This window comes from Cynara cardunculus, assembly GCF_001531365.2.
Source record: "Cynara cardunculus var. scolymus isolate 2C chromosome LG 3, CcrdV1, whole genome shotgun sequence".
In the NCBI taxonomy this organism is placed as follows: domain Eukaryota; kingdom Viridiplantae; phylum Streptophyta; class Magnoliopsida; order Asterales; family Asteraceae; genus Cynara; species Cynara cardunculus.
Genome location: NC_037530.1, coordinates 2,629,662 through 2,645,795, shown reverse-complemented (window position 1 = coordinate 2,645,795; position 16,134 = coordinate 2,629,662). Strand labels below are relative to the sequence as shown.

Here is a 16,134-nt window from a genome sequence, read left to right as displayed (position 1 = left end):
ATTCCTTCTATCGGTTAAGACTCTCGGTTCTTGTCATGCTTAAACGATAAAGTAAGTGAGCCGGTAAGTGCTTACTCGATTAGTGTTTGGTAAACAGATCCTTATCTTAAGAGATGTATGCGGAAAAGACCCTTGGCAGTGTCAAAATTCTGGGATCATTTTGTTATAAAAACAAAAGTTTAAGGATTATTGGTGTATTTAATGCATTTGAGGGACTTGATCTAGAATTTGGGTATACCATAGGGGCCAATAATGTATAGTTCACAATGTTTTGTGAGGGGAAAAATGCTTTAAAAAAATAAAGAGTAATTATTTACGATTTTCATCCTTGTAGTTTGTTAAAAGTTGCTATTTTCAGCTTTTAAATTTACGATTTTCATTTTTATGATTTACAACTTATTATTATTTCCATTTTTATGGTTTGTAACCTATTTTTGTTTTCTTGCTTGTGGTATATAATACTTTGTTGTTTTAGTCCTGTATATTTAAAGGTATGTGTTAGGCCGAGGGATAAAAGTAGTAATGATTTACAAACTATAGGGATGGAAACCACAATTTTGAAACCAGAAGGACGAAAATTGCAATTCTTGACAAACCACAAGGATGTGAAACGTAATTTACTCAAGAATATTATTTTTATTTTTATTTAAAAAAAAAAGAAAATCTTTGGCGTTGGGCTGTTTGCTTCGGTTAATGTAGCATCGTTTGGGTGCTTTTTGTTTTTTTTTCTTTCCCGCAAATACCATTTATTTATCACTTATATTTTATCGAATAAGAGATGCAAAATGATTAAGTGATCAAAATGATTTTAAAAGACTTTTATGATATAATGTAAAATGCAATATAATTGTTTGGTAATTGTTTATAATGAAATTAAGGTGTTAAATGGTTAAGGGAGACACATGATACAAAACCATTCAGAGGGTTTTATAACCATTAAGAAGACATATTTTTTTTTGTCAAACAAGATTTATCTTTTAACGATTCAAATACCCTCCTATCAAGAGAAAAAACCAAAAACACAAACAAATTAAGCACTCGGGTGGGGACGAACTACATCCACCAGAAAAGAAACCAAGGCTCCCAAAAGGAAAGAAAGGAAGAAAAAAGGGAGAGGAAAGAGAGGAACCAACCACTAGGGGAGGTTACAGGCAAGCCGAGTCCGAATAACATTCAAAGAAGGCTTAAGGGTCAGTCTTAGAAGTTTAGACCGGATATATTGGTAATCTTGCATCAATATATAAAAAAAAAAAAAAAAAAGGCTACAGAAGGCAAAGAAAAGGAGGTTCACTTTCATTGTATCTTTTGTAACATTAAATTGAAATCAAATTTGCTGTTATTCTTATTTCAGGGGAAAATGGCTCATTTTCATCAAAGTATTATTAACGAGACCTTTAAATATACGAGAAATTTGCTCAAAACCTTAAAATAAAGATTTTGAAAGTTGATTCCATAAAATAAAAATCAATACAAAATTGGTTTAATTTTTATGCAGTTTTCTTTCTTGAAAACCCATACAAAAAGTTGTCTTTTTCTTAAAAACAACGTTGGACTTATTATTTATAATGTAGATTACGTTTTTTGTCCATGTGGTTTGTTGAAAATTGTTATTTTCATCTGGTGCTTTGAAATTATGATTTTCATCCCTATGGTTCTAATTTGTTGTTGCTTTCGTACTTATAATTTACTACAGTTTTTATCCCTCATACTTAATGTAGGAGTCGAGGATGAAAATAGCAATGGAATGTAAACCATAGGGATGAAAAGCACATCTTCAAAACCACAAGGACAAAAGTTCCAATCTTTAATAAACCATAGGGATGAAAAACATAATTTACTCTTATTTGTGGAATCATTTTGATGATTTTAGTCAGATGTTTGCAGAAAATCAAACCGACTATATTTGGATATCCAATTGTAATTGCAACGGATCAAATTAAAAATTTTCAACATCTAATTTGAATCGGTCGGTTCTAGGATGGTAGTCTAGAACCGACCAAAACCAAAACGAACCGATCAACATCCAAATAATCATCCCATGATCATCCAGTTGTTCATCCAACCATTATCCAATTAATTTATTTTCAAATTGCTTTAAATCGGAATTTGTTTTATGTAAGACTTTGAATTTTTAACTTCTCTTGTGTTTGTTTTAACACATATTAAAAATGATTAATTTGTATCATTGTTAGATAATTGGATTAAATTAAGACATTGGATGGATCCAATCCCATGGGATCATAAATATCCAACGGATGGGACCGAACCGATCTAATCATCCATCGGATTAGATTGGATCAGTTATCCAATACTAATCGGATCGGATCGGTTGACAAAATTCAACATCCAATAGATAATTGGATTGGTTTGGTTCCCCTCGCATCCAATGAATGTCAACCAGTAACATAACTAGTTTTGGTTGCCATCCAACAAACATAACATTGTTTCATAAAGATGTCAAATATGTGTATATATATATATATATATATATATCATAAATTCAAAGTGTTTGTCCAAATCTGCTTACATATTTATACATCAAACCAACAACCACAAACAACTTTTATACCAAACTCTAAAGCTACTGGAAATTTGCTCTTTTATGTTGCATTTTTCCAGAGCTAGAAACGATCGAATATACAACTAACATGCTAAATTATTGATAACCTGTTAACTTACGTGCTATTCAAGTTGGACGTGGAAACGGTAGCAAGAACGCTCATGCATCATCCGGTCGAGAGACACCTTCTATGATATTTCTTCTCTTGATAGATCTTTTCTCTTCGACTACCTATATATAGATAGGAAAACAAATGATTTCTTGAAATGCAAAGCAAATATTATGTCATTGATAGTCAGGTTACAGGAAAAACGTAAAAAAATGAAAAACTGAATAACGCCTTAGTAACCATTTATCTGTACGGTATTCACATGTTCATACCGTACATATGAACAGTTATTGGCATGTTCCTCAATTTTTCATTTTTTGGGGGTTCCCAGGACCTCCATTGTAATGCTCCATAGCCCAAAACAACAGGCCGACTCATTAACCATGATTGAAGTTAGTGGTAGCCTACAAATTTAAGCTTATAAGCGCATCTCCAATCCAACACTAAAAACACCAAAAAAAAAAAAAAAAAGGGTGTTTTCATCTCTAACTTGACACTAAAACACTAAAAAAAAAAAAAGAGAGGTTAATAAAGTATGCCTCCATATCTGGAATTCAACAAAGTAGACCTCTATTTTTTTATATTAATATTATAATGAGATTTGATAGTTATATATACATATATATAACCACATATATTACTTTACTATTATTATAATATATAAACATGTTTTAGTGTGGGGTTGGAGTTGATTTTTTTTTATGTTTAATGGACCCACCATTTTTAGTGTTCTTTATTTTAGTGGTTGGGTTGGAGATGGTGGAGCCAACAAATATAGTATTTTATCGATGTGGGACAGATTATTACAGACTTTCCAACTTATATTCCCAATGTCCTCATCAAGTCTTCCCAGCATTCCTCCTTGTACATCGGCGACATGGGATTTGCCTAAAATGTTACAAACACTCCCCTCAGGGACTCATCATGTTCAATGAGGTTTTCCCCATCATCCAGATGGTACAAGGATCGCCTCTAATACCATTTGTAACACCCTATAGCCTAAAGCAACGTATTAGCCGAATAACCTCCGAATCAACTTAAAACCATGGTGGAAGTTATTGGTAACCTACGACTTTGAGCTTAGAGTAAATTACATTTTTTGTCTCTGTGGTTCGTTAAAAATTGTGGTTTTCATCCCTATGGTTTAAAAATTGTGGTTTTCGTCCCTATAGCTTGTAATTCATTGCTGTTTTTATCCTTATGATTTACAATATATCGTTGTTACGGTCCTTGTGATTTACCATTCTTTACTGTTTTGGTCCCTTGTACTTTAAAAGTAGGAATTAGTTCAGGGACAAAAATAGTAATACAATAGCAAACCATAGGAACAAAAACCGCAATTTCTAAACCACAAGGACGAACATAAAAATCATTAACAAACCACAGGGACGAAAATTGTAATTTACTCTTGAGGTTATAAGGAGCTGATAAATCTAGTATTTATCCATGTTACACGAATTGTTACAATTTAGTTTGATATTTACCATCTTAGACAAATGCAGCAAGATTGTAACGATCTCGGAAAAGTCTGGCCTCAAAGACGGATCTTGATGCCAGCATCGCTCGAGTAATCCCACAATTTCTGGATGAGTATTCTTCGGAATTGCTGGCCTTAAACCCTGGAATTTAGGTCATTACTTTAACAATCAAACGACTCGCATCACATGTGCGATAAGTTTGCTATTTGAAAACGAAACTCAAATTATGAAAACATACCTTTTGGACCACACCTATTGCTGCCTGAAGAGGAGTCAAGTTTGCATAAGGAAGCTGCCATGTTAACCAGTAGACAAGATTTTTCAGTCTACATGTTTGAACAAAATTTGTTTGCATTCACTTTGTGGTTTCCTGCTTAAGTTTAGGCTAGTTGATAAGCTAACATGTTAAGTGAAAAGCTAGTTGTTGGCTAATAAGTTAGCTGATGGTTAATAAGCTAGCCAATAAACTAGTCATATTTGGTAGAAACTAACAGAGAAGCTAGATGACAATGTAAAATACCTAAAAACTAGGATTTTTTGGTCATTTATGAGAAATATAACAGGCATAATTGGGACAAAAAAGTGGAAAAAACCTCGGGAGCTTATTGAAATGCTATCTAAAGTACGTTTCAAAAAGCTAGCTTATGACTTATATGAGCATCTCCAACATAAAGAACCTAAAAAATAGATTCAACTCCAACATATTCTCTATTTTAGAGATTTCAACATTAATTATATCATTAAAACATTCAATAATTTTATCATCCCAATACACCTTTTAAATTTCTTTGGTGTAAATAATAATAATAATTTAATGTCATTTGTGGCAATAAAAAAATCATTTCTCTCTCCTCACCTCTAAACTTGGACATTTCTCTTCTTTTCTCTATTTTAGAGCACGATATAAAGAATTTGTTGGAGAACAAAATCTTCATTTTTGCTATTTTAGAGAATTTGTTGGAGATGCTCTAAGCTAGTTTATGTCTATCAAACGGGAATTTTTCAATAAGCCCAAAAAATAAGCTAACTTATGGTTGTAAAAAATGGCATTATTATATACAGAAAAAAGAAAGATTAGAGAATAATCAAACCTTCTGTGTTAAGAGCTCCCACAAGACAATACCAAAGCTGAAGACATCTGCTTTGTGATTGTAAGGCATGTGTTCAATGACCTTCCAAGAATCAAAAAACGCAAATATTTGAGGTGTCTTGTTATTCGGTGTTAGAATTGGTTCTAGTTATTATTTGAGCAAAAAGATTGATTACCAACAACCCTGACCGGTCCACACAGAACCCGCCCCCTAGGAACCACATGTGTGGAGGCATTGAGAGCTGACTCAATGGCTGAGGGTAGCGCAGGGGTTCAAGCTCGTCTCCCATAGGATTCGAACTTGAAACTGTTGTGTATTTGAGCAAAGTTGCTCCGCCTTTTTGCCAACTGAGCTCCCACAGGTTTCAGTTGATATTAATAGCTAAAAATATGTTCAAACAAATGTTCATATGGTGGCTGGCTTCATTCATATCCGCTTTTGGACACAAACGAGCTTACTTACAGACATGTCAATAAAAGATGCAGAAAACTAGTGAAAAGTGGTCGGGGGGGTTTAGAATATGAAATTTATATGGTTTCTTAAGAGTCTTTTTTATGTTGCAAAAGCCGTTTGATAACCGAAAGTATAAACATAATGCATGTTTTAGTATATAGACCAACCTCAGGAGCCATCCAACGGTAAGTACCAGTTTCTGCAGTCATAACACTGGACTTATTTTGCACTCTAGCCACACCAAAATCAGAAACCTTTACAATCTGTTGGACAAGCAGTGACTTCCATATCAGAAACAAATGATATAACCTTGGAGCAATATGCAGTAGAGTTTGTGGGATCAACACTATTAAAATGCATGCCTCTTGTAACCCCCGTGTTCTTTTTGGGGTAACCATTGGTATCCGGAATTCTGGACCAGCTTATGCACACCAACTAATCCCGCGGGGAATCACGAATTACCTGGAGTCATCACAGGTGAACCTACATGGACACAAGGGTTTGGCAGCACATGGATTCAAACCCAGGGAAGATGAGATTTCCACATCCCCATGAGACTTGGGGGTTGTTTGCTTGGTTTCCCAAGGGGCTGTTTGATTGGCTTTTCATCAAATCCTGTATGGATAAAGCTGTATGTGTAGATTAATTTGTCTGTATCTATTGTAAAGGTTTTTGTTTGGGAGGGTTTTTTCATAGATAGAAGAAACATGGTTTTTAATTGGGAGGGACAAGTTTGGAAAAGACTTGGCTTTCTGCATACTGAATAAGCCACTTTCTATATCATTAAGCCACTATCAAACAGTTATATATAGTTGGCCAAATAAGCATGGACCGACCGAATAAGCCACAACCGAATGGCTAGTTATGGCTGAGCGAATAAGCCATATAGGCTATACATCCCATTAAGCCACAACCGAACAGCCCCTAAGTCATGTATGGATAAAGTTATCTGAGTGGATTAATCTATCTATATAGATAGGGAAGGTTTTTTGTGTGGGACGGTTATTTCATAGATGGAAAGAGAGTATTTTTAATAGGGAGGGACAGGTTTCGGAAAAACTTGGTTTTCTGCATAAAGCTCCCCTAGAAGCTTACTGGATAAGTCATTTTCCATATGATTAAATCTATAGCTGACTGAACAAACTGGGAGTTCCATTAAGCTCCTTAAGCTGCTATGAAATAGACCCTTAATAACGAATTTAAGCTATTTAGAAGAAGTTCAGTTTGCTTACTCCATTTTCATCCATCAGAAGGTTGGCACTCTTAAGATCCCTGTGGATTATATTATTTTCGTGCAAGTAGTTCATTCCTTTCGAAACATGAGTTGCTATTTTGAGTATGGCTGGAACATCGAAACGACCTCGTTGGTTATGTAAGAAATTATACACGCTTCCACCTGCCATAAATTCTGAAAACCAGAAGCAACATCCAAGATCAAAGAGCCCGTAATTCATATTTCAAAAGCATGAAAACGATTAAAAAGAACCAAAAGAACTCTTATCATGCATGTTTCGCTAAGGTGAACAGGAATTATTTAGAATTACCAGTCACGATACAAAGGTTTGGAGGTCTTGTACATGCACCAATAAATTGCACAATGTTTTTATGCCGAATTTTCCTGTCAGTTGAAGAAAGTCAGGCTTCTTAGAAACAATGGACCTATGGCAAAACGTCTTTATATGCAAATTAAGGAAAGACCGCAACTAATCCAGGAAAAGAGAAAAGCGTAAGTAAGAAAGCAGTGAAACGGTTTATTAGATGAAAACTGCGGGGCCGTTTACCAAACGCTACCGGGTCACTAACCTTACCGGGTGAGCATAGCAAGGACCGAGAGTAAGAGGCAAAGCAAGGGTCCAGAGTCTAACCTGGTAAGTGAGGGTGGTGACTCGGGGCCGTTTACCAAACGCTTATTGAGTAAGTGCTTACCGGCAAAAGAAATCACCCTCTCTTACCTTGTCGCGTAACATTCTCGGCCATTAAAATGGATTGTTGGTAAGCATCTTCAACCCAGTAAGCAATTAACGGGTAAGAGTCTTTTCTCTCACTTACGAGGTAAGACACTTGCTCCTTGCTATGCCTCTTACTAGGTATGATTCTCGGTCCTTGTCATGCTCAATTGGTAAGAAAAATGATATTAGTAAACACTTACCCGATAAGTGTTTAGTGAACGGTCCCTTACACAGCTTAACGGGCGATAAATGCTTACCAACAACCATTTTGATGGCCGGGAATGGTACCCGATAAGGTAAGCGAGGGCGGTGACTCTTGCCAGTAAGCGCTTACCACTGGGTAAGCGCTTGGTAAACGGCCCCCAAGGCACAATCCATCTATTATAGGTAATGAATGTAAAGAACCTCATTATATAGACTTCCTGAGCAAATTCTCTCTGCACATTTTCATTTAAATACTCGTCCTTGAGAGCTTTGACAGCCACATCCTGAGTACAATATGTACCTTTATACCTGTATACCAAAAGAATAAATTAGACAAACATTATGGAACTTCAGATGCAGAATCTGTAAACGAATTGAACTTACAAATCACCATATGACCCCCCACATATCCTATATTCAAACTTTAACCGCTTAACATCAATTTCCCAAACATCACCCCCATCCACAGGCATCTGAACACTTTCTCGAAAATTCTTTGTCTCCAAAACTGGTGAATTTTTTGACCAAGGTATCTCCTGCAGTAAATTCCAACACATAAGAAACAAAAAAGATGTCGTAAAAATGTGCATTGGTGCCTAAAGATAGCATGTTGAGTACCTCGACCCTTGGTATTTCCTTTGCTAGTACATCTCTGAGTTTCTTAGTCTCCTATAATTATATGGAAATAAGTTAGGGCCTGTTTGTTAGTAGCTTAATGAGCTTAACGCAACTCACTGCTTATTTGGTTAGCTATACATGACTGTTTGGCAGTAGCTTAATGATATAGAAAATTGACTTATTTAGTAAGCTTCTAGAGGGGAGCTTTATGCAGACAGCCAAGTTTTTTCAAAACTTGTCCCTCCCAATTAAAAACACTCCCTTTCCATCTATGAGAATACCTCATAACCAAAAACCTTCTCAATTTATACAGACAGATCAATCCACACAGATAGCTTTATTCATGCAGGACTTAATGGGAAACCAACCAAATAGCCCCTTAGCATTGCCCAAATGAAAGATTGAAAGTTATGACATGTTTCTTCATCCATACATCCATGCAACCACAACCATTCCGAATTAAATGAGAAGTATCCACTTCTGTACAATGCTTTATAAATATTAGTAAAAAATAGTGAAATACCTCATACGGCCACCCATTAACAACAAAGACATCCAAGGAGTAGCCATCGGTAGTTGAAAAGGCATGAGCTTCTTGAATATTCAGGCCAATCTCAGAGAGCAGTGAAGTCAACTGAATACAAGTAGAACAGTAGAAAACTGTGATTTCTATGGCAGAAATATAAGGAAACAGAAAAGCTGATTAAAGATTTTGGAATGTTACAATACGTGTTTTCTGGTAAAGGGCTTAACAGCTTAGTGTTTGTAGCATCTTTATCTTATAGGATAATAGTGCAATTTTAGCCGGTGAACAACAGGAATTTCTAATCAATGATCAAGATAGCAGTAAAGAAACAAATATTAGCGTAATATGTAACTGATCTTAGATCTTTGCATCAACTGACTGTTTGTTTGTTGCTCAATTTTTGGTTTCCTCACAAGGTTTCTCTTTGACCAGTACATCATATTCTTAGGGGCCGTTTTCAAAACGCTTATCCATTAAGCGCTTTCTGGGTCATTTACCTTACCGAGTGAACATCGCAACGGCTAAGAATCTTACCCGATAAGAGCAATAATAAGGATGAACAGTCTTACATGGTAAGTGAAAGTAACGGCTCTTACCCGGCAAGCGCTTACCGGGGAAATTGTTGCATACGATACCAACTATGTGTATGTATATTTGCTCTCCACCCTTCCTCTACGTACTACAACCAACATTATAAGAATCTTTATACACATATTCAATTATTCAGGAGCTTTAATCAATCCACGCAAGCCATTTTTTACTCCAAATTCAGTATGGAGAAAAAAGCCTAGAAATTAGAAATTTTCTATTGAATGGGCACATGGTTCTGCATTGACAAGAAAGAAAGAAGAAAGAAGAGTAGAAGACAGTAACTTAAAGAAACATATAAATGTATTTGTAAGTAAAAGAACTGATACTTAATTACCTTACATAGGAGTTTAGGCTTATCATTTGTTGAGATCGTAATTTCGTGCAAAGGCCTGCAGGATTTCGAATTCTTGTCATATAAAAAATTGAAAGAAGTTCCAGAGATCAACAAAACCCACCAAGAATGGAAGAATAAACCAAATAAACAAAAGCAGTAACAAGAATGGCCAAGCATTAGTGCCTATAATCATTGACTTCCACTTACGATATCCAGATTCCGTTGCATTGCCAGAAGCTTCATTTACTAGGCTTTATCCTTTTATACATTATTGAACTTAATCAACCATCAGCATATATAAATTTCATTTGAGAGGGTATATAATCAAAATTTGTAGATATAATTAACAATTCTCCAGCTCACATGTGGAACAATTTGTTTCTTAAGTTGCCTTTAATCTGACAATACAAATTATAGAACTCCAATTCAATTTTTTGTACCAACATGGGAGCTTGTTTAGGAGGATAAAGAACTATTGATACCACATACGGAAAGAATTGAAGTCTCAAATAGAATCAAACCTTTCAGAAATATTACCGAAGTAAGTGCTGGTTGGCACTCATAACTTTGTTTCCACCTTGCAGACTTGATTTACTGGCCTCAAAAGCAAGACTCGAAGATAAACCAAATGCAGGTAGTGGATGAGTACTGAAAATCAAAGAAAACATGTATTCAATAAGTACTCTTCTGTGTTAAGAGCAAGACCTATGTATCCATTATTCAAAATCATGCCTCTGCCTGCCTGGATGGATAGAAATTTGGGCATCTTTCATCCTTGTATAGCTTGAAGTAGAGTCAACGCCATTTTCAGCAATACTAGCATGAAGCTGCATGATTTTTAACATGTAAATCTCATTTGAAATCTTAAAATAGTTTAAAAAGTTTTTATCACAAGAACAAATGAAAAATCAGCAAAGGAAAAACATCAACCAATTATATTAACAAACAAAGTTTCGGGTCCATATGGAGCTCTCTGCTAGAATTTAAACTTTGTACTTTTGTACATCGATGCAAATCTGACCTATCAATTTTTAACATTTGGTACCATGCATTTAAGGAAACTAATACTCTCTTTATTACATGCAAGTACCCAGGTTCTGTTTTCCAAAGTCAAACCCAGACTTCTAAATTCAAGATGAATTATGAAATTATCCATATTTCTGATACCCCATTTTTTAGTTTGTGGTGCTTCTAAGATATTATTTAAAATAAATAGAGATCTATGTTACAAGGATACAGGTGGCCAATATCGGTTTGTGATATGTGAATGTTGGTGTTAAGGCAGTCCTAAGGAATTGTTGATACGTGGGTGTGTTTATATATAGACATATGTGTTTCTTTATAAATTTCTAAAAACCGAAACTAATAATAAAAATAAGATTAACACACTTAAGCTTAAGTCTTATCTCTTATCATGCTTCCAGTTTTACCTATTGCTCCCAGCTCCATATCTGTGCAGCCCATAATTAAAAACAAGTTTTAGAGTCACGCCACCTTTCTCTCTAGAAGCACAACTATTTCCTATATATATATATATATATATATGTGTGTGTGTGTGTGTGTGTGTGTGTGTGTATTAAATTGGATCAGTTTGTTTGACTCAATAATGAAATCATGATGCTTGACATGGAAAACATTGATGAGAAAACGTCGAGTACAAGTGTTGTTAAATACCTTGCTAGTGCGGTACGATAGTCCAATCATACTTAATCATAAATAATAGGTTGTTTGCTCTCTCTCTCTCTCTCACACACACAAGATGAGAGATATAGTCAGCCTGTCATTATAGCAAATTTGATAGATTTTCTTGTAAAGCAGATATCAGTTATATTGAATAGTCTCTCAACATGAATACAAGCTTGGAATCAACTCCATAAAGAAAACATGCACAAAAGATAATTATGGATAGCATAATCCATGTTTCACATTCAATTCATGTTTAGTTGCAGAAAAATCTCACTGCACTGGAAAAATAAATGTTGAATAGAAAGATAATATTCACAAGATACTTTAGTATCATAAAATGAGGTTAGAATATCCACAATTGTAGTTCTTTATTTTGCTTGATGGAAGTCACCAAGTCGGCCATCGGAGCAGAAGAAGAGTTGAACTTTGGACCTAGCATAGTAGCATGGGGAGAGTTAAAACCTGGACTTCATACTTGGTGCATTATGGCGATGTTAATACAAGGCCACCCATAAGGTGTAAGAAATATGATAATGAATCCTTCTTTTATAATTCCTTTTTGTATATGTGTTCTGTAACTTACTTTCATGATTTCTCTTCACTTCATTTGAGAAAAAGAATTAGCTCAGTTATTACGTATAGAAGAAAGAAAAGTATGAGAAAATAGCAATTAACTTCCAAGAAGCACAATTAAAACTACAGCAATAGATGGCATAAAGCCTGCATTGCAATTATCAACATCCTGATTCCTGAAACAATTATCTTAATATGCATGTATCTAAAGCTTGTGGTATATACCGATGTATAAGAAAAGGTAACAAAAATAATAAACTAGAAGTATAAAAAGACCATGTAGGAAGAAGCGAGTAAAAAAAGAAAATAGATGACTGAGAAGATCAAAATACAAGACGAGACTAACATAGGAAGAGATGGAAAAGAAAAAAGATATTTGTAACAACTCGTCCCACATGGATAGACAATGGGATTTGTGACTTCCTTATAAGCCTCAAGTTGTGGGCTACCAATAACTTCCACCGTGGTTCTAAGTTGGACCCAAAGTTATCTCGCAAACCTGCTGTTTTGGGCTTTGGGGTGTTACAAATCCTATCAAAGCCGGGAACTGGACTAGTGTGCCAGTGAGGATGTTGGGCTCCCAAGGGGGTGGATTGTAAGATCCCACATCGGTTGGGAAGGGGAACAAAGGTTGCCTTATAAGGGACTATCAGACCAAGAAACGAGGAGTATTAGAAAAAAATACTAGTTCGTAGGGCTGAATTCTAGAAATCTAAAAAGGACTAGAGAATGTTATGTGTTCTTTTAGTTCAACAGTTCTCTCCTTAATTTATGGAGCTTAATCAGTAAATCCGATAAAGACATGATTTGTTGCAATAACCCAATAATACAAATTCACAAAAAACTCTGAAGTATGCCCTCACATGGTTATTTAACAGAATGAAACCTGTTACCACGAAGGTAATTTCTATTTTTGGAGCCGTGGTCTCCGAGACTCCGACCAATGGTTACAGAGGTTCGAAGATGGAGAAAGACCAGTCGACCTTATCTGTCAGACCCGTCATTTACAGAGTTGTCAGACCAAGTAGTTTTGAAACTTTAAGAGCAAATATAGTGTAAATGAATAGCGTTACACCAAAAGATGAAGAAATGTACCCCATGTATTCCATTTACAGTGAAAATTTTATATATAAATGAAATAGTAAAACAAAAAGATAGAATATTTCTTTGTCAGTAGTGTATCACTCTGTTTATAATGAATGGTCAAGATCCAAGTGAGTACACAAATTGCTATGTAACCATCCTATAAGCATCAAGACAACCAAAACAGAATAAGGGCATGTTTGTTAGCAGCTTAATGATCTTAATAGGACTCACAGCTTATTCGGTCAGCTATACATGACCGTTCGGTAGTGGCTTAATGATATAGAAAGTGGCTTATTAATTAAGCTTCTAGGGGAGCTTTATGCAGAAAGCCAAGTTTTTTCCAGGCCTGTCCCTCCCAATTAAAAAACACGTTGCTTCCATCTACGAAAAAACTCTCAAACAAAACCCTTCCCAATCTATATAGACAAATTAATCAACACAGACAACTTTATTCTTAGAGGACTTAATGGGGAAAAAACCAAACAGCCCCTAATGTTGTGTACCACAAAGGTCAAATTTCAATGTGAGGGAAGATTGAGAAGAGGATCAAAACCGACAACCTCTGTATTTTAGAGAGAAAGGTGATGTAGGCTGCAAATCACAAATTTCCCATATACCTGAATAAGGCGGGCTTTGAATGCTGGTCTAGTAGTCGGGTCATGTGCCATGTGCAATAACTTTTTGTGCATAAGGACTTCCTGTGCCCTCTCGACATTCACATCCAATGCATATCTGCAATGATTTTTATGAACTTAGTGAATTCCGACCCTAGCATCATAATTCATATAGTAATTCATCCATTAAACACCAAGTTAAACCATGCAATAGGATAACTATTTGTTTTACGATGATGAGTTGGCATAACAAGCCAATGAAAAATGTGGTATATGAGTGGCTTGGTACCATTTCATCTACATAGACTTTTTATTAAAAAAAGTAGCCATTGCATGCAACATAACCACATTGTCATTGGCTTGTTGTGGTACAACCTTTGTAACAAATAATTTGGTATGTATCGTATGGTATTTGCATCTAAAAATGTTAAAATGTAAATTCCAACCAACAGATTCAAGGGTCATTGGATCCCATGAAATGAACTGATGTCAAATTAGGTAATTTTAGCTTTCTAATGGGAATAAATATAATAATGTTACTTCATAAGAATATAAGATACTTCAGAATCTGCTTTTTGATCAAAGATCCCAACAGCAAACTCTCCAAAACTACTGCAATAATGTGTACATATTATAAAAAATTTGAAAACGACAAGCTTGCCACCACATTAGACTGATGAGCATAAGAAAACAAGACTTAATCCATTTCTAGTAAATAATTAGACACTCTTGGACTTTTAAGGTCATATATAGTATTCTTTTAGATGCTAACTTGTCCTTGAAAATTTGTTGTAGTTTTAACACAAGATTTTTCCCATTTCTAGTAATTTTTGAAAAGGTACACATCATTTCTCCATCAAGTTCAAAGGTTAAGTAGTTTTTTCGTTTTTAAGTGGTGCCGAAGTCTAAAGTTTTGTTTCACTTCTTGTTGATAAGGGGTGGTCGAGACTTTTTGTTGCCTCTGACTTGTAGTTCAATTGGCGGAGGGGTGGGGCAACTTTGCCCAAATACAAAATAAATATTGGGTCCCCAAGAAATGCCTTCAAAAGTTGGTGTCCTTGTAGACGGTTCCGTGTGAGACCGGTTAGGATCGTGTTGGTAATCAACTTTTTTCCATATAAGAGCGTTTGTTTTCGTGAGCGGATATTAGAAAATGGAGTAATAAATAAGAAGATAACAATCTTTGCTCTTTCTACTATTCAAAATTTTGCTTTACTATAAGAAGAAAACAATAAAACTGTAAAAGAACAACTTCAAATTCAGAAAAAAAGGGGTTGAAATTAGTATTTGTTCTTAGTAGACTATGTATAGACTTTTACATGATATCTGATGAAATTGCGGTATGCAATGGGGAAAGATGATAAACATCTTCGATGATGATGAAATTATTGTCATTTGGTAACACAATCTTCTGGAAAATTCCATAATGAATGATTCAGTTTAAGAAAAAGTTAGGGTTTAAGATGACAGAATCCAGAATTACCTAACAGGAAGACGACTGAAATGAGACCATAGCTGATCTTCAAAACCAGGTTGACATGCCTCTTCACAATCCGATTCTCGAAGACGACGAAGAACCTCCTGATAAACCTCCACCTTCGGCCTCCGCTTCCTACTCGCCGCTGCTGCCGGCGACGCCTCCGAAGCTCTGCTACTGCAACAACTCTCAGTATCTCCGCCTTCCATCACCATTCCTTCAACACAAACAACTCAAAGCCGATTCCAACACGATAACCACGATGATCAACATACTCGATCACATCCAAAAACTCACACATCAAATAAGCACAACGAAGAAACCAAAGACCAAAATTAAAATTCACACTCACTGAAGAACATGAAACGATACAGTTAAACACAAGGAAACAAAGGTTTAACAATGGAGAATGCCGCCATTGTCAACAATGGTTCTTTATATATATGCCAACCCCTTTTCCAGAGCTAAATATTCCAAACGTAGATCACAGTACAACATTCACAGCATATAATACAAAACTCGAAACGATAATTTATCTGGAAATCAAAATTTTACCTTTTCCTTTGTCTTGTGAAAACGATAATGGCGTAATGCGCACCCATTGAGCGGGTATCGATGTGGATTCAAGCCATTCTTCTTTGTTTTGCTTACTTCACCATTTTTATTGGGTTTTTATAATAAATCCATCGATATCCAATCGAAAGATTCATGTTATATTTTCACATCTTTGTCAAAAAGGGTTAAAAAAAAGTATTTGGGTAATTTATCAAACACTTACTTGATAA

The 16,134-nt window shown here is 35.3% G+C and overlaps 1 protein-coding gene across 4 annotated transcripts; it reads right to left on the bottom strand.

Annotated features, from left to right (window-relative positions):
- Window positions 1–2,513: 2,513 nt before the first annotated feature.
- LOC112509898 (serine/threonine-protein kinase STY46-like) lies at window positions 2,514–15,705 on the bottom strand. 4 transcript variants are annotated; one of them, XM_025115102.1, is made up of 16 exons: window positions 15,356–15,705; window positions 13,876–13,990; window positions 10,646–10,740; window positions 10,451–10,561; window positions 9,914–9,968; window positions 8,986–9,096; window positions 8,463–8,513; window positions 8,229–8,380; window positions 8,046–8,153; window positions 7,236–7,309; window positions 6,924–7,099; window positions 5,859–5,954; window positions 5,239–5,319; window positions 4,386–4,439; window positions 4,154–4,288; window positions 2,514–2,791 (listed from the first exon to the last, which is right to left on the bottom strand). In XM_025115102.1, the coding sequence occupies exons 1-16, from the start codon at window positions 15,562–15,564 to the stop codon at window positions 2,720–2,722; spliced, it is 1,695 nt and encodes a 564-aa protein (XP_024970870.1). In that variant the 5' UTR covers window positions 15,565–15,705; the 3' UTR covers window positions 2,514–2,719. The 4 variants fall into 4 exon arrangements, 3 of the variants coding, with proteins under 3 accessions (XP_024970870.1, XP_024970871.1, XP_024970872.1); XM_025115103.1 differs by having other exon boundaries at window positions 5,239–5,241; XR_003068868.1 differs by lacking the exon at window positions 2,514–2,791 and having other exon boundaries at window positions 4,260–4,288; window positions 5,239–5,285.
- Between the last annotated feature and the right edge of the window lie 429 nt (window positions 15,706–16,134).